This window comes from Callorhinus ursinus, unplaced genomic scaffold (genome assembly GCF_003265705.2).
Source record: "Callorhinus ursinus isolate GAN/ISIS: 27379988/994484 unplaced genomic scaffold, GSC_fseal_2.0 scaffold8, whole genome shotgun sequence".
In the NCBI taxonomy this organism is placed as follows: Eukaryota; Metazoa; Chordata; class Mammalia; order Carnivora; family Otariidae; genus Callorhinus; species Callorhinus ursinus.
The window spans coordinates 22502180-22519254 of NW_027397070.1; the positions used below are offsets into that span (position 1 = coordinate 22502180).

Consider the following 17075-nt stretch of genomic DNA (forward strand, 5'->3'; position numbering starts at 1 on the left):
CAAATGTATATTTTCCTAGATTATACAATACTTGGAACTTAAATATTTCTGTTTTTCTTCAAAAATATATTAGATTGTATGTGGAAATACTGAAACAATGAGGCTAACATGAAGATAGAAAAATGCACACAGGAAACAAATCAATTCTTGGGTCTATTTCCTCTCCTTTTGTGGGGCAACCCCTAACAGGTTTATTCCTTTCTGGAGCTATCAAAATCTACTTACTACACCCCATGGATCTTGAATGGGAAAATGGTGTCTTCTGGGAAAACTTTCTTCTGGTCTTAGCTTGTCTTCTAGTTCAGAAAATAGGATTTGGGTCACATAATAGATAACAAATGAAAATCTTACAGAGGTAGCATGATCCAAACTAGCCTAAAGTTAGAAAACAACGTCAACAACAAAAAAATTAGAATGTATATAAGTCCCAAAAGTTTGAAGAAAGGGATGTAGTTAATTTTATGGAGTGTTTTTGTTTTGGGGGTTCATGAGAAAAAGGTGACCTATTTCTACCAATAAGTAGAAAACAACTACCTTTGAAAGATTCTTCTTGTTTTGGGACAGTAATAGGTAATTAAACAGTGAAAGTACATCATGCCATTTAAATTACTCTATAGAATAATATACTACATTTTCTTTCCCTTGTAAATATCCCTAGGGATAAAAATTAGCAGTGAGGTCACCATGTGAGTAGTATTGTCCTAGGGACTTCTGGTTTTCTTTGAATAGTTCATTTTAAGAATCAAAGTAGAAATCTTTAAGTTCAACTGAATGTTGATAAAAGGGATTGCAAAATCAAGAGGTGGTAAGGATCCAGCAAAGGGGACATCTTCATATTCTTTGGGTCTTCCATTACATTTTACCTATCTAATATCACATTTCAGGAAGCAAAAATATCTCAAGGTGATTCATGTTTAGAAATTTTTCTTATAAGTAAGAACTTATGAAAAAAAATTTATATTACCAATGAACAAGTTTTAATTAAGTCTGAAACACTTTAATCATAATATTTCCAACTGCTTTTCAGATAATACACAATGTCCAGTTTCTTCTTTTACTAGCATGAACACTCCAACTATTAAAACTAACTTTACCAGAACAAAATAATCCTGAAAAAGAATAAAAGGAATATATCCTTTCAATGTATGTCTAAACCCTAGCTCAAAAATCACACAAATTTACCTTAGTATATAGATTATAAATAATTACATAATTACCTAAGTTTTAATACAGACTTAATATTTCTTTTAATATACTGTAAGATAATGACATCAAAAAGTATTGATTGATACTTCTTTTCTAATTTATTATATGCCAGATACAACTTTATTGCTTTCTGTTTGAATATTTGTAAACCAAAGGTAAGCCAAGGACAAAATTGAGTTTCACCACATAGAGGGAGTAAATAAATAATAAGAAAAAAACACTCTTTCTACTATTAAGAAAACCAAAGCAGGTGTTGGTTAACAAGCAATTTCAGACTTGCAAAAGAAAATATGTATTAATATTTGCAATTTGATCTAAAAAAAGCTAGTTAAGATTTGTCACTTTATTACTTAAACACTCAAAATAAGCAACCTCTTCACCAAATCTTCTTGAATTCACATAAACTCCTAATTTTACAGGCATATAAACTGCTACTACTAAAATAAATTTGCCTTGAAAAGAAATGAGTAACTCTAACTATAGCCAACAAGCTACTCATAGTATATTCCATGGATTTGCAAAACACTTTCTTATATTGAAGATCCCTTGATCATACGGTGAAATACTTAGAATCTTACCTGTAACAAGAAAGCTGCATCTCCCAGCTCCAGCTTCATTTATGATGCTACAATTATAAACCCCATAGTTTTCATTGGAAAGACTCTTCACCGGGTATTCTGTGTACTCTTGAGAGTCAAACTGACCAGTCCGTAATAATTTATTGCCCAAGCGCCACTCATAGGTCAGCACCCGTATTGGATAGGCTCTCAGGACCCGGCAGCTCATAGTAACACTTCGGTCTTGTCCTTGCCGGATCTCCAGAAATGCTGGTTCCACAGCAGGAGGATCTGTAGAAGACATGTTAAAAACAGATGAAACACATGGTTTGCAATAAGCCAAAGGCTATTCTTATGGTGAGAAGCTTTTTTTTTTAAAGATTTTATTTATTTGACAGAGAGAGACACAGTGAGAGAGGGAACACAAGCAGGGGGAGTGGGAGAGAGAGAAGCAGGCTTCTCACTGAGCAGGGAGCCCAATGCGGGGCTTGATCCCAGGACTCTGGGACCATGACCTGAGCTGAAGGCAGACACTTAACGACTGAGCCACCCAGATGCCCTGAGAGAAACTATTTTTTTTTAAGATTTTAAAAATTTATTTATTTATTTATTTGACAGAGAGAGCGAGCACAAGTAAGCAGAAGGCAGAAGGAGATGAAGAAGCAGGCTCTCTGCTGAGCAGGGAGTCCAACGTGGGGCTTGATCCCAGGACCCTGGGATCATGACCTGAGCTGCAGACAGGCCCTTGATCAACTGAGCCACCCAGGCGCCCTGCGAAGCTATTTTTAAGAACACATCTAGCAACAGGGAAGGAGTCAGAGGTGGGTGGAGAACAAACCAGGAATTTCAGCTTGGGATGGGAAATGGGAAACATCATTTACTGACTGTGGGAGGTGAATGAGATTCATTGCTTTTAAAAAGCATTTGCAGGTGAAAGTAGCAGAGTTCATTTTTTTTTCTTTCTAGCTACTTCCCAGAACAAAATATCATGACTATGTTCGGTTTATACTGTCAGCAACCAAATGATGTTCTAGGTGGAAAACGCAGAATCTCCAAAGTAGCATAAGACTTTGAAACAGATAAAGCCATTGGTTCACGTCAGTGAATTCCTTTTTTTTTTTTTTTAAGATTTAATGTATTTATTTGAGAGAGAGAAAGAGAGAGTGTGCATGAGAGGGGTGGGGGTCATAGGGAGAAGCAGACTCCCCGTTGAACAGGGAGCCTGATGCAATGCGGGACTTGATCCCAGGACTCCAGGATCATGACCTGAAGGCAGTTGCTTAACCAACTGAGCCCCCCGGGCGCCCTCAAGTCAGTCAATTCTAACTATTCCCAGTTTGGCTTCTGAGTATCCCTTATTTAATAGAATAGGTAACTCAAGTATGTAATTTATGTTCTAAATCATTTAGTCTGAACTTATTTGACTAAAAGTCATAATATTCATGTGTAAACCTTAAGCAAACTTTGCAAATTATACCACATGTGGACATGGTTTCTAACTCACTGCAATGACTCACTTACCTGTTTTAAATGTTATTTTTTTCTATATTATTAAAATTTGCTATATTAGGTACCTAACTTTTTTTTTTGGTGGAAGGATTTCTAAGAAGTGTTACATACTTCTCTCATTATGTAGAATATGCAAAATATAATCCTTTTTTCAATGACTCCTACTAGTTATATTAAATAACAATTACTTCCTGGGCACTAAGGATGGGATTCATTTAATCAAATAAACCATGTGACCACTCAGGACCGCACTGCACAACACTATTGCATCCTTGACTAGATGTGTATGACACCCTCTTGAGTTGTGCAGTATAAAACCCATACAACTCTACTTGGCATCCCTTCCATCAAGATGCTAAAAGGTTTTAGAAATGCCACACCAAATTTGCCCTCCACTATTTACATGTTATTCCATCTACGTGTTATACTATCGCTGTCCTTTCTCATTGCCAGTCTGTTTACTGACCCTTGCTTCTTTCAACAAATATATTTAAACTATCTTACTAACTCTAATTTTATTCATAAATTCAATTTTTGAGCTCTTCCTATATAACCGCTAAGAGTTTAAAAAAAACGAATGAGAAAAAAAATTCCTGTCTGCATGTACTTTATGATCTAACACAACAGGCAGATATTTAAATAGCTGATTTACAAAACTGAGGACAAAAAACAATTCTCGGGTAGAAAGTAAAGAAGTGAATAACACTATGAAGATTGACCAGGCAAGGCATCTCAAGGAATGTGATACTTGAGCTTTGTCTTCCAGGATATACAGGAAATGGTCAGGTGGGTAAACAATAAGAGAGGATGTCCTCTGAAGGAGATTAACTCATGCAAAGGTAAAGAGAGGATGGAAAGGAGGGGGTGTTCAGAGAAGGATAAGTGAGTTAGCATAGCAGGTGCACAAAAGGTGGGTGAGAACTTGGGAGAAAATAAAGATGGAAAGAAAGACAGGGACTCTATTCAAGGATTCTTGAATGTCATGTTATGGAATTTAGGGTTTATTCTTTTGGTATTGAGGATCATTAATTTTTTTCTACTGTACCTTGTAATCCCCTTCATTTATTTCATCCATTCCACCCACGCCCCTACACCTTTAAACTACATCAAAAAGTGGTTTAAAAAGAAGCCCCTACATCAACTACCAGATTGTTTTCTGCATCTGTGAGAAGGCTGTTTCTGTGTTGTTTGTTTCATTTGTCAGATTCCACATGTAAGTGAAATCATATGGTATTCATCTTTGTTTGACTTACTTCACTTAGCAAAATACCCTGTAGGTCCGTCTAATTTTTTTTTTTTAAATGAAGGCTTTATTGACTAAACCGATCTTTTAAAAAGACTATTGTGGCAGATGGGAGGAACATAGACCTCAAAGGGAAGAGTCTGGTTACAGAGAAAATGAGAACATCATTGCTGAAAGCCTGAACCAAAGCAAATGTCAGTGAAACCACAAATGATGCTTTAGATAATGAGATGGATAACGGTGTCAGTGACAAAAATGGGGAAAGAAGGAAATGTAATTTAGGGTACAGTGGACATGTTGAACTTGTGCACCTGCTAGTCACACAGTAGGGATACCTAGTAGGCAGGTGTTTCTTCATTTCCAAATATATAGGTTATTTTTTTATTATCTCTTTGTTCTGATTGTTTGCTTAATTGAGTCACGGTCAGAGAAAATAGTTCATATGATTTCAATCTTCTGAAATTTGTTGAAACTTGATTTATAGTCCAATATATAATTGATTTTTGTTCTATGTATGCTTGCAAAGAATCAGTCTGCAGTTTAGGGATGTGATGTGGTATTGGGTCAATTCTGACAAGTGAGTTGTCCAAATTATCTACGTAGTTGTTGGGTTTTTACCCTACTTATTCTACTTAGATTAATTTAGAAGAGTGGTTAAACTCTTCCAAAAGGGTAGTAGTTTAAAAAACAATTATTATAGTTCTGTCTCCTTTTTGCTTTACATATTTTGAGGTTATGCTACTAGGTACATACAAATTTGAAATCGCTTTATTTTATTGGTAAATTGAAGCTTTTATCATTTTGCAATAACCTCCTTTATCTCTATTAAAGTTTTATTATATAAAACTCTATTTTGTCTCAATTAATGAATATAGTTACTCTGACATTCATTTAGTTAGTAGTTGCCTGTTATAACTTTTCCATCCTTTTAAGGTTCCATTATCCTTATATTTTACAAGCATCTCTTTTAAACAGCATGTGGTTATATTCTATCTTTTCAAGAAAGTCTGTAAATCTTTTTATTTTACCCAGAGCACTTAACACTTTACTTATGTTTGTGATTTGCTGGGCTTTTAAAATCTGTTCACTTAAGTTTGATGTCTTTCATCTAAGAAATTTCCAGAAAATCTCATCATTAGCTCTTAAATAATACCTGTGCTCTTTTCTTTCTATCTTCACTTGAGTGTCTTTTGCATTCTGTCTTCCATGTCTCATACTCTCTTCCAAGTTTTCCATTTCTTGCTTTTCCTACATTGCATTATGAATAAATTCTTCTGAGGATTAATTCTTTCTTCAGCTCTACTTAATCTGCTAAACCCATCCATTGTGTTTTTAATTACAATAACATAGCTTTCAGTGTTCTGCATAGTTCTTTTGTATACTTGTTATACATTACTTTTACACTTTCTCATTATCTGCAAACATAGTAAGGTTTGTCTCTTATTTCTTTAAACAAAGTAATTGTTTTATACTGTCAGATATTTCCAATTATGGTTTTAGGGATGTTTTTCTGTTGGTCTTCTCTCAGGGTAACTTGTTTCTGTGTATTCTTGGTTAATTTTGAGTATGTGCTATTCATTGTTCTTTAAAAATATTTATGGGAATTCTTTAATGCCTAAGATGATGTTTTCTTTCTCTAGAGAGATTTGTGTCTAGAGACAGCTACTGACCTCAATGTCTAAGATCATATTAATTTAAGTTTATGGATTAAGGTTTTACTTTAATCATCCAGGTGATATGAATTTGAGTTAAAAATCCAGATAAGAGGCAATTTGTGATTATAACATAAAGTATGTGCTCCCGCATCACCCCTACCCTGCTCACTTCAAAGGCAAGTTTCTTAGAAGTAGGAATGTGTAGACTGGGTTTACTTCTACTTTACTGTTATCCTATGGATAGAGTCCTTTGAGTTCCAACTTCTGTGGGTAAAATTTTCCCCCAGGATATACTCTGGGTTTGGAGTTCTGCACCCTTTGGCCAGAAATGCCATCAAAAGTGAAACTCAAATTCGCCCTTGTCAGCAAATGCCCTCAGGGCAAAATCAGCCTCATTGTTTTGCTTTCTTATAAATTTGACATTGTACTTTTAAAATAAACATTTTAATGCTTTTAATAATATTTTTAGAAACTTCCTAGCATTTTGGTTGTTTGCATTGGAAGGAAGTTGAGGAATATTTTGTCTGATATATACCCAGAATCACACACATGTCTCTGATAACTAAGTGGAAATATGGATCTAAAGCTCAAAATGGAGGCCTGGCTGCAGGGTATGGTTTTGTTTTGTTAAGATAGCTCAGAGGGAACATAAACAAAGACAAATAAAATGCCAAATTTGGATTTACTCCTAAATATAACCACTTATGGGGTTAGAGGAAAATAAAAGCTACTGTAGGAGAATAAATATAAATAAGCAGAGAGCTAAGTATATCCAGAGAGCTGTATTACAAAAATTAAAAGATTTGAATGCATTATTTGAAGTAATAAAATATGCCAAATATTAGCAATATACAACTTTAGATATATATATATGTTTAATATCATAAATGATTATAGCAAAAGTATTTTCTGTAGAGTATATATAATGTGTGTTGAAGATTTTTGGCATGTGAAGGGATGGTTAAATAACAGAGATCAGGAATGACACCTATTTGTTCGATAATATTGTCTATGATTAGAAAATATACTTACCTATTAATTCTACCTTCAAAATATATCAGGAATTTATACATTTCTCTCAGTCTCCACTGCCACTCTCAACTCTCACGTGGACTACTTTAAATGTCCTGCAATAGCCTTCAAACAGGCCAGTGTGCTTCCTTTTTTGACCTTCTATGTCTCGGATATTGGCCAGATATTCTTTTACAAGAGAAATCACCTCTTGTTATTCTCCTGTTTAGAACACTTTATTGACTCACCCCCGCTTTTTAACCAGGCCTACAAGGTCCTACAAGTTCTGGCTCTGGCCATATTCTCAACCATTCTTATCTTAATCATTATATTTCAGAAACATATGTTTCCTTCCTATTTCTGCATACGAAGCCCTTTCTGGATTCTGGACTTTAATCTTTCTTCCCCAGTTGTTCTTTCCTTTACTTTTTCCACGGCTGTCTGATTCTCATTATTATATTTTACCTCTTTAGAAACACCGTTGACTACCAATTAGTTAAGTATCTCTCCTACTATTAATAACAAAATGTTAGTAATAATTTGTATTTATTTCCTGCATAGCAACACCGTTTGTTCATATCTGGTTCATATACGTTCCATTATAAAGGGATTTTAAACTCCCTGTCATTGCATCATTCTCTGTATCCTCTGTATACCCAGCATTATAGCTAGTGCCAGATCATTACTGAATGAATGCATAAAAGAGGAATGAATGAATGAATGATGTAAGAGAGTAAAGATGTCCACAAGATCTTCAATATTCTTTCCATCAAGACCTGGGTTCTATGTCTACTCTGTGGATTCTGTGTTCAACCAATAGATCAAAAGTAATGTTCCATCATTTTCTAGGCCCAGGCCTAGACAGGAGACTGGGAGTTTTACTTTCTATCTCTTAAAATACTTATTCTGGGAATGCTGACCCATGAAATAAGTCCAACCACCCTACTAAAGAAACCATCTCAAGAGGTCCTGAGATTATACTGAGAAGGAAAAGGCAGAGTTAAGATCAGCCTTCCAGCTATCCCCACCAGGGTTCCAGGCATGTGAGGCCATCTTCTACCTTCCAGACCAGACCAGCCATCGGCAAAATCCCACCAAGTGACCCAGATAATACCACATGAAACAGAGGAATAGCCCAGGCAGGTTCTCTTCAAATTCTTGACTCGCTAGGGACTAGATAATTAGATATCATAAAATGCGATTATTTTAAGCCCCTAGGTTTTAGAGTAGTTCACTACATTATAACAGGTAACTGACACAAATGCCTCTGAGCCTTCAAAATTCATCAGTTTGATATTATGAGTGGAGACTTGGTAGGGTCAGGCAAAAGGACAAATGGACAGGGCCATGGGGAGAACACAGTTTAAGCAACAGATCTCGGATCCAAGTTGGTTCCAGAAGGATATGAATTCAGAAGGAAACTAATGGGGGAAGACGATCAATGGATTGAATTACTAGGACAATTTAAAAACCTGCGAAGCAAGTACACTGAGACCAACAGAGTTAGGAGGCCAGAAAGTTTTAGTCGATAAACCGAATTTGTTGGAATTTAATATTTCAGAGTGGGGAAGTTTGGAGTGATAATAGGATCAGAGGTATATTCACTGGAATGAAAAGCTGAAGTGGAGTAGAGATTAACGATACTAGAGTCAAATGCAAATATGTTAAGTGAATACACATTTATTCTCATTATATTTGTATTTGTCTAAGCGTTTGCAACTGCTTATCTTCTTATAAATTTGTTTTTAAATGGCAAAGGTCAAAATGTAATTAATTGTACTTACCAGGGCAATATCCTAAAATACATATTTACTTTTTATATGAATGTTTTTCTATGGGAATTCTTTGAATGTATCTGACCTATTAGATTATTTCAAATAATGGATTTTTTAGACCTGCACTATATATGAATGCGTCATTCATCCAAACCTAGAACATTCAGTCCACTAATTTATTAACAACCTATAAAAACATTAGATAGTGTTGGGTTAAATCTCTTTAAACACAGTGTGTTTTCATAAAGTTCAACAGAGTCTGAGTTGGAAAGCATCCCTAAATGAAAGCAATCATTACTGTTATTTAATAGAATGTCCAAACTACTTGGATTCCGGGGTGGTTCCTTAACCAAAATAAGTGAGAAAATGTGAAACTGGGCACACTCACTGTAATCCAGTCACATTTGCCTATGGAAAACTTCCATGGTGTAAGGTGCACTTTAAGCAAACTGGATATTAATGAGCTCAGCATTTCATTCCTTAGAATACCCAGTGAGAAGAGACCTACATAGTTAGGATTAAATGGTGGAGTGTGAAGACTTTAAATATGATGAAAAAAAGCTTCAAGTGTGAAAAAAGTTAGAGTTCACCATTCTGATAAAATAAGTGTTTCATGGTGTAAGAGTTATTCAGTATGCTTTATTTTAATTTTAAGAAACTGTAAATAAAAAAATTATTGTGAGAAAAAAATCCACTTAGATAGGAAAGACTCCTTAGGAGAAAAAAATCGGTAATTGTGTTCTGTTCAATTGAATAAATGGTTCTAAATTTATACCATTATACTCTAAAAATATACCATTATATTATATTAAATCTATTCACTTACATTAGTAATCTCTGGTTCAAAATTTTTCCTGTTAAACCATCTCCCTACATATATACTGAAGGGAGATGGTAATAAAAATAATAATTATATATGTTGATATTGAATATTTACTGAGTTCTAGGTACTGTGTTAATATATTCACATGATTTATCTTTTTATAATAGGAACTCATTTTATAGAAGACAGCGAGGCACAGAAATGTCAAGCAAAGTCAGCAGGTTAAAAAGCAGCACAACAAGGATTCAGACAAGTCAATTTGACTCCAGAGACTAGGCTCTTAACTATAACCTACGCTTCATTCTCTCCAGTTACAAATACTACCAAATTTTCATGATTAAGTGCTTTCCTACAATATTTCCTTTGAAAACACTGGTTATTTTATCAATTAAAATAAACATTGGTCTATTCACACTGTCATTTAGAATGTATAAACTTGCGTAGGTCAAAAATGGAAATCATGTTTTATGGAAAGCATGAAAGTATTGCAATAAAACTGCTAGGTTAAAGACAAAGTGTTGTTAATGGTGGATTTCAAATCAGATTCAAAATGTAGTGTATATAACAAAGTACTTCATATAAATGAATTTCTGTATTATCCATATATTAATATATATATAATGAGTGCATGTAGAGGATTAGCTATCTGGAGGTAAAGATGTGACATTTTAAAGTTATTAAGGATTTTGATTGGAATAAAATTATTAAGTAGAAAGTGCTCACAATTAATTCGGTTTTTAGTATTTATTATTCTTGTACCTACTGGTTCCAGATGTCCGGCAAGTGTTCCAAGTAGGGTATAGTTCTAAATCTTTAAATCCATATACAAATGTCTAACTTATTTGGAAAGAGTAACCCATGAAAACACCCCAACTATAGAAAAATGTATATTAGTATTTATTTCTTAATAGGGGATCAGAGACAAATTCATGATTTCTTCTAACACTGTGTATGAATACAACTTTACCTCTATTTCTTAAAAACAACTGCCAAGTTCTGATGAACACCAGAACTGTAAACAAAACAATACTTTTGATTTACACAAATAATAAAAGACATTTAAATATATAATAAAAAAACTTTCAAGCTAATTTTTAAAAATGTTAATATAACCCATTTTTAAGTCTTTAAGGGAGTGTAAGACTATGGATGTTACATATGCATAGGACCCTCTTCAGTTTACTTATAGTTAAAAGAAGAAAATAGTCACCTGTTCGAAGAACTTCAGTGTACGTATGATCCTAGTTATTTAACTCTTAGAGAGGTCACTGCTAAACATGTACACATTAGGGTCATTTCTTCTCAAACCATTTCTGCTCAAGCCAAATACTTGTCCAATTAAACACTTGTCTGTTCTTTGCTGTTCTTTGTTTACAGAGATCTGGGGAAATTGTGCTCTTAATAATTTAAAATCCAATACTTAGGTGGGAAAATCCAGGAGTTTGAATGTTAGGTCAGTGAATTAAATTCTTTTGTTGTCCAATAAAAATAGTGAAGTTGCTACTTTTAGTGTAGGACAACCTCTCTTTCTGTGTCTGTGTGTGTCCTCTCAAATCTTTTCATGGTCTTGCAATTATATCTATCTTAGTGGTAAGGACACTAAAATTCAGAGATGATTGGGAGTAACCTGTTTATGCACTGAGAAACACCAAGCATATACGAACCCAGGCCAATTTACTTTCAAAATATTAGCCATTTAGACTTTATCATGTGATTTCTCTAAGCATTATGTTACTATAAGGATATGGATTCAAAATATCCTTACTTTATTTGTATCAATCAAGCACATAAATAGAGAATTCTTAGACAATGCTGGGTACAAGATGATATATTAGGGGATTAAATGAAAATGAATAAAAAATGACTCCTGTTAACATACAATTTACAATCTTAGTATAAAGGTAATATCTTAGTAAGTGTAAGTCAGCACAATTTAATATGAACAAGCTATATGTGAGTTTTTATAAGGCAATAACTGATTAATTGCTGTAGTATAATGGGAAATATATATTTGATCTTTGTTCTTGATTCCTGGCACAGAGTTCCTAAAACTCTCGGAATTTCCTGAGCGATAAGAGCGCCCGTTGTTATTTATGACAAGCCCCTTTCAACCACACAGAAACTTCTGCTACTGAGGTGAACCCTAACCAGACCCTAGCTAAGGATGTGGGATGTGGGCTGTGGGCTGGTTTCCAGAAAGACCACGCCATGATTAGAAGATGGGCACTTTCCGTCCCATCCCCTCCTCCAGGAAGGGAAGAGAGAGAGGCTGGAGATTAGAGACTTAGTTCAAGTACTACTGGCTACTGATTTAATCAATTATGCCTACATAATGAAACTTCCATTAAAAATACCTCAACAATAGGGTTAGGGAGCTTCCAGGTTTGTAAACACGGAAGTGCTAGAAGAGCAAGGAATCTTTCCGCTACCCCTCCCCCCTACCTCATACCTTGCCCTAATGTATCTCTTTCACTTGGCTGTTTCTGAGCTACATCCTTTATAATAAACTGGCACATTTAAGGAAAGTGTTTTCTTGACTTCTATGAAGTGTTCAGCAAATTATCAAACTTGGAAGGGGAGGAGGTCTTGGGAACTCTCAAAATTATAGCTGGTTGGTTAGAAGTATGGATGGCAATTGGGAATTGTATCTGGTGTCTGACATGCAGGTAATCTTGCAGGACTCAGCCCGTTAACTCGTGGGATCTACACTAACTCCAGGCAGTTAGTGTTGGCATTGAATTGAATTTTGGACCCCCAGAGGTTTCAAAGAATCAGATAATTGGTGTTGGGAAACACACTACTTATTTGGTGTCAGAAAGAATAAGAGAATTTCCAACCAAGCCTTAAAATAAGCCCAACTTATTCAACAGAGGAAGATATGAATAAAGATGGACTTAGCCAAGCCCTGCAAACTTCTCAATATCTTTTTCTAAGTGTAAATTAAAAAATGGGGATTGAAACAACACTTTTAGGATTAATCTACTCTGTATGGCTGTGCAAGCATATTTCACATATTTATGACCTCATTTAATCCTTACAACAATCTTATTTATTTATTTACTTACTCAAAATTTTTTTTTTAAGATTTTATTTATTTATTTGAGAGACAGAGAGAATGAGAGAGAAAGCACATGAGATGGGGGGAGGGTCAGAGGGAGAAGCAGACTCCCTGCTGAGCAGGGAGCCCGATGCGGGACTCGATCCCGGGACTCCAGGATCATGACCTGAGCCGAAGGCAGTTGCTTAACCAACTGAGCCACCCAGGCGCCCTCAAAATTTTTTAAGAGACAGAGTGAGAGCACATGAGCAGGAGGGGCAGAGGAAGAAGGAGAAAGAATCTTAAGCAGGCTCCCCACTGAGCACGGAGCCTGACTCAGGGCTTGATCTCAGGGCCTTGAGATTATGACCTGAGCCAAAATCAAGACTCCAATGCTCAACCAAGTGAGCCACTCAGGCGCACCCTCACATCAATCTTTTAAACTTATGTTATGATCTCCATTTTACATATAAGGAACCTAAATCTGGAAAGTTACATTCTTGAGCATCCCACACATTACAGATAACAGACTTTAGATCCGAAACTGCTTGACTTCAAAGTCTGTGTTCTTTCCAACACAGCAACTTGAGGAAGCAGTATCAAAAGCAAATTATAAATTAGTCTTTAGTGTAATGTTAGTCTACCTCAGAAGTTGGCAATATAGGGGAATGTAGTTTAAAAAAAATCGTCTATAACATTTGTAAACAATTGGCAGGAAAGCAACACCAAAGATTTGGCGATACACTTTACAAAATTAGTGTTCCCCTTTCTACACAAATATTTTGAGATTGTTGGTAACTATTACCTCACATCCTTAACGGTTTTCTCTGCAAGATAAAATTCTAGAACTACAGTGCAGAATTAAATTGTTATACTATTGAAAATATTTGTATATTTGTATTATCGATACAAGGCCCATGATGGATAATATATAGAACCACCACAATTGCTTCCTCATAACAAAAGTGATAGTATACTCAGTACTCCTAACTGTTTTATGGAAGCTTTATTTTATAAGATTAATAAATGCTATTTATTATTTAGCTATACTGTTTCTAGGTCTAAAAGAAAGTGAAGAATAAACCAACTCTGGATAATCCAAGGAGGTTTTTAATAATCCAATTGACTTAATTATTTGGATAGTTTCATTGATGAAATCAGCCCTAAAATCTACTCTGATTTTTCCTTTACAGACTTTTAGAGCTTAACTGTGTGTCCATATAACTGAACAAGCTGGTTTCAAAGCTAAAATACTTCCATAAAAGCTGGAAACTTGACTCAGAGCAACAAAGTCAAATAATATTTGAGATGGAGTCCTTTGTGAAGAAGTAGAAGAAATGCAAGAAACTAAGTCCTCAAAACCTCGACCCTTTCTGTCCTCTGTATTCATTAATGTAAGGAATATTTCAGAAACATAAGCAGTAAGGATCATTTTAATAAAACTAGCCTTTTAATTAATTCTAAGCCAACCAGGAAGGCCAATTAAGCAGAACAACCTTCTCAGAAAATGAAATTGCAATATACACAATTTGTGCTGATGTCTGATTTACAATGCATAGTAAATGAAAAAAATAAGTGACTAGATTTGAGAAGTTTTGGATCTGGACTATAGACTATGATGTCATGTAACTATCCTTGTGTTTTAAAAATTGATATATGTTATAAAAGTTCAGTTTCACAATTAGTTCTGTTTAAAATAAAACTGAACATGAATAGAATCATTTCTTCCACTATCACCTCAGAATAAGTTTTAGGACTGAACAAAGTGAGGAACCCATCGAATGTTCACTTTTATATAATAGAAGAAAAATCTGCATTCAGAAGCTGCAGTAGCTTACCAATGATCACAAAGCCAATTCTCAAAACTTTTGGACAAGAGCTTACATTTTATATTTAGTTTTAAGTTCAGGAGGTGAAATTCAGTTCATTCTTTTCCAAGAGGATTTACAGTTTCTGATGGAATTAAAGGGGAATGGAAAGATCAATAAAGCAGTGGTTCTGACATAGAAAATTAAACTTTGAATAAATTAAAATAAAAATCGTTGAATATTATTGTGGTTCTGGTACGAAAATAAGACACAGGAATAAGAGATGTGGATTTATAGAGATGACTCGGGGACTCCTCTAGCACACACACTGGGGATGAAAGAGGACATGACATTGGGAATAGGAAAGTGAAGTAAGCAGAAGGCAAGGTGAGAGGGCATGGTTTACGCAAACAGGTTTTGGCAAAAATAAAGGAAACAAAGGAAAAGTTAAGGTACTCAATACAGTAGAAGTTCTGTATTTTTAAGGAAAATGAAATGGTTATTTGATAATAGCCCCAGTTAAGTAAAGCATGAATGAGTTTGGTCTAACAAAAATATATTTAAAATGTTGCATTTTCTATCTGGAAGTCCATTATACATAGCCATTTCATATGCTGATTGCTCTTGTTAAATCACTGGATTTTACTTAAGAAAACAGATGCCTACTTTGACAAATGAAACATGAATTCATTCACCCTTTACAAATCAGATATGTGATAATATAGATCCTTACTATGACAGTGAACTTAGTATGTAAGAAATTTTCAGAAATAACGAGGGGGACTCAACAAAGAATTATCCTTGAAAATCTTGATATGAAATAATGAAGTCTAACCTAGGCCAAAAGTGGATGATATGTTGCGTTAGACTTGGAGCTATTAAAAATGGTCTCTAGCACCAAAAATGTTAGTGAGTAGAAGTTGCACAGTTTTCAGTTTTTGCTCTTGGCTTATGATATCCTTCAAACAGTGTTTTTATATTTAGTAGATATTTTAGTTATCTTACTTTCTTTGAAGTCTTCATGTAAATGTATCTATACATAAAATATTTTCAACAAAAACAACAAACAAATAAGAAAACAAAACCAAAATGATTATAATTCCAGTGGCTACAAAACTGTATCATCAAATATAGTTGTAGTTCCAATATGCAAATAAGATACATTGTTTTAATTTCCTTGTCTGCCTTATAATAACAAAGATAAACACTCTCATGAAAAAGACTGTTAAGAACAATTGCTCATATCCAGAACATACTTAAATTAATATATCATTCTAATTTGGGCATCAAAATGGCTTCTTCATTTACTAGGATTTGACGAGAACATTTAGTATACAGTATGTCCCTCTTATCTGTGGTTTTCACTGTCCAGTTTCAGTTACCTGCAGTTAACCACCATCCTGAAGGATGTAAGACATAAGGTCAGACAGAAGGACAATAGAAGCCTAAGGCTACAACACCATGCCTGTGTCATTCACTTCACTTCGTCTTGTCAGGGACATTTTATCATTTCACATCATCACAAGAAGGATGAGTACAGTGTAATAAGATTTTTTTTTTTATATAATAAGATGTTTTTTGAGAGAGAGAAACAGAAAGAGAGGAACAGAGAAGAAAGAGAACTCACATTCACATAGCTTTTATTAACAGTTTATTGCTCTCACTGTTTTATTATTAGTTGTTAATTTTTTTTTTTTTTACAATTTCTAAACTGAACTTTATTATAGGTATCTATGTATAGGAAAAAGCATCGTAATATAGGGTTTGGCACCATCCACGGTTTCAGGCATCCACCGGGGATCTTGGAATGTATCCCCTGTGGATAAAGAAAGACTATTGTGGATGCTAATAGTCAAAAAGTACCTTAAATATCATTTATGTAGAAATAGGAGATATAGGTAGTGATTTAGACAGCCATGTGTTATGCTACTGACATTAATTACAGGGATCTCTAGTGAATGCTTTCAAGATATACTACATACTTCAAAACAGTTAATGACTACCTAAAAAAACCCTGTATTGTTTCACTATATTTCACACAGTGTGAAGACAGACGAAGCAAAGCACTTTTTAATATGCTGTAAATTCTGGTATTTCAAGGTACTGTATATCTGAAGTTTCAGCTTCTGGGATTATTGTTGGTAACAGAGGAAGAAATGCTTTCATTGCTTCTGCCAAGTCATAGTTGCTGCATTTGCAAACACTGGGAAATGTTATAGAAGCCCTGTTAAAAAGTGCTAAATCTCTCCTAAAGAATGATTCAGAGATGTAAGATAGTATTTATATCTCCATTCACACATTTTGGGACGTCTTTTGGTAATTGTGCTTTTATATTAAATACTGAGTTTGCAAAATAGGTCCTTTCCTAGAGTTTCTGTATATAGATGCATCGACTGAAATGTAAACACACTTGGGTTAGTGTGTGACTTTGTAAAATGCCTATATTTCAGA

At 34.6% G+C, this 17075-nt stretch overlaps 1 protein-coding gene across 4 annotated transcripts in view; it reads right to left on the bottom strand.

Moving 5' to 3' along the window:
• MDGA2 (MAM domain containing glycosylphosphatidylinositol anchor 2) overlaps window positions 1-17075 on the bottom strand; it is a 799761-nt gene that overhangs the window by 130563 nt on the left and 652123 nt on the right. For all 4 annotated transcript variants that reach the window (XM_073895162.1, XM_073895160.1, XM_073895161.1 and 1 more), the window contains one exon: window positions 1785-2054. In XM_073895162.1, the coding sequence (XP_073751263.1) occupies window positions 1785-2054 (270 nt within the window). The remainder of the gene's footprint in view (window positions 1-1784; window positions 2055-17075) is intronic.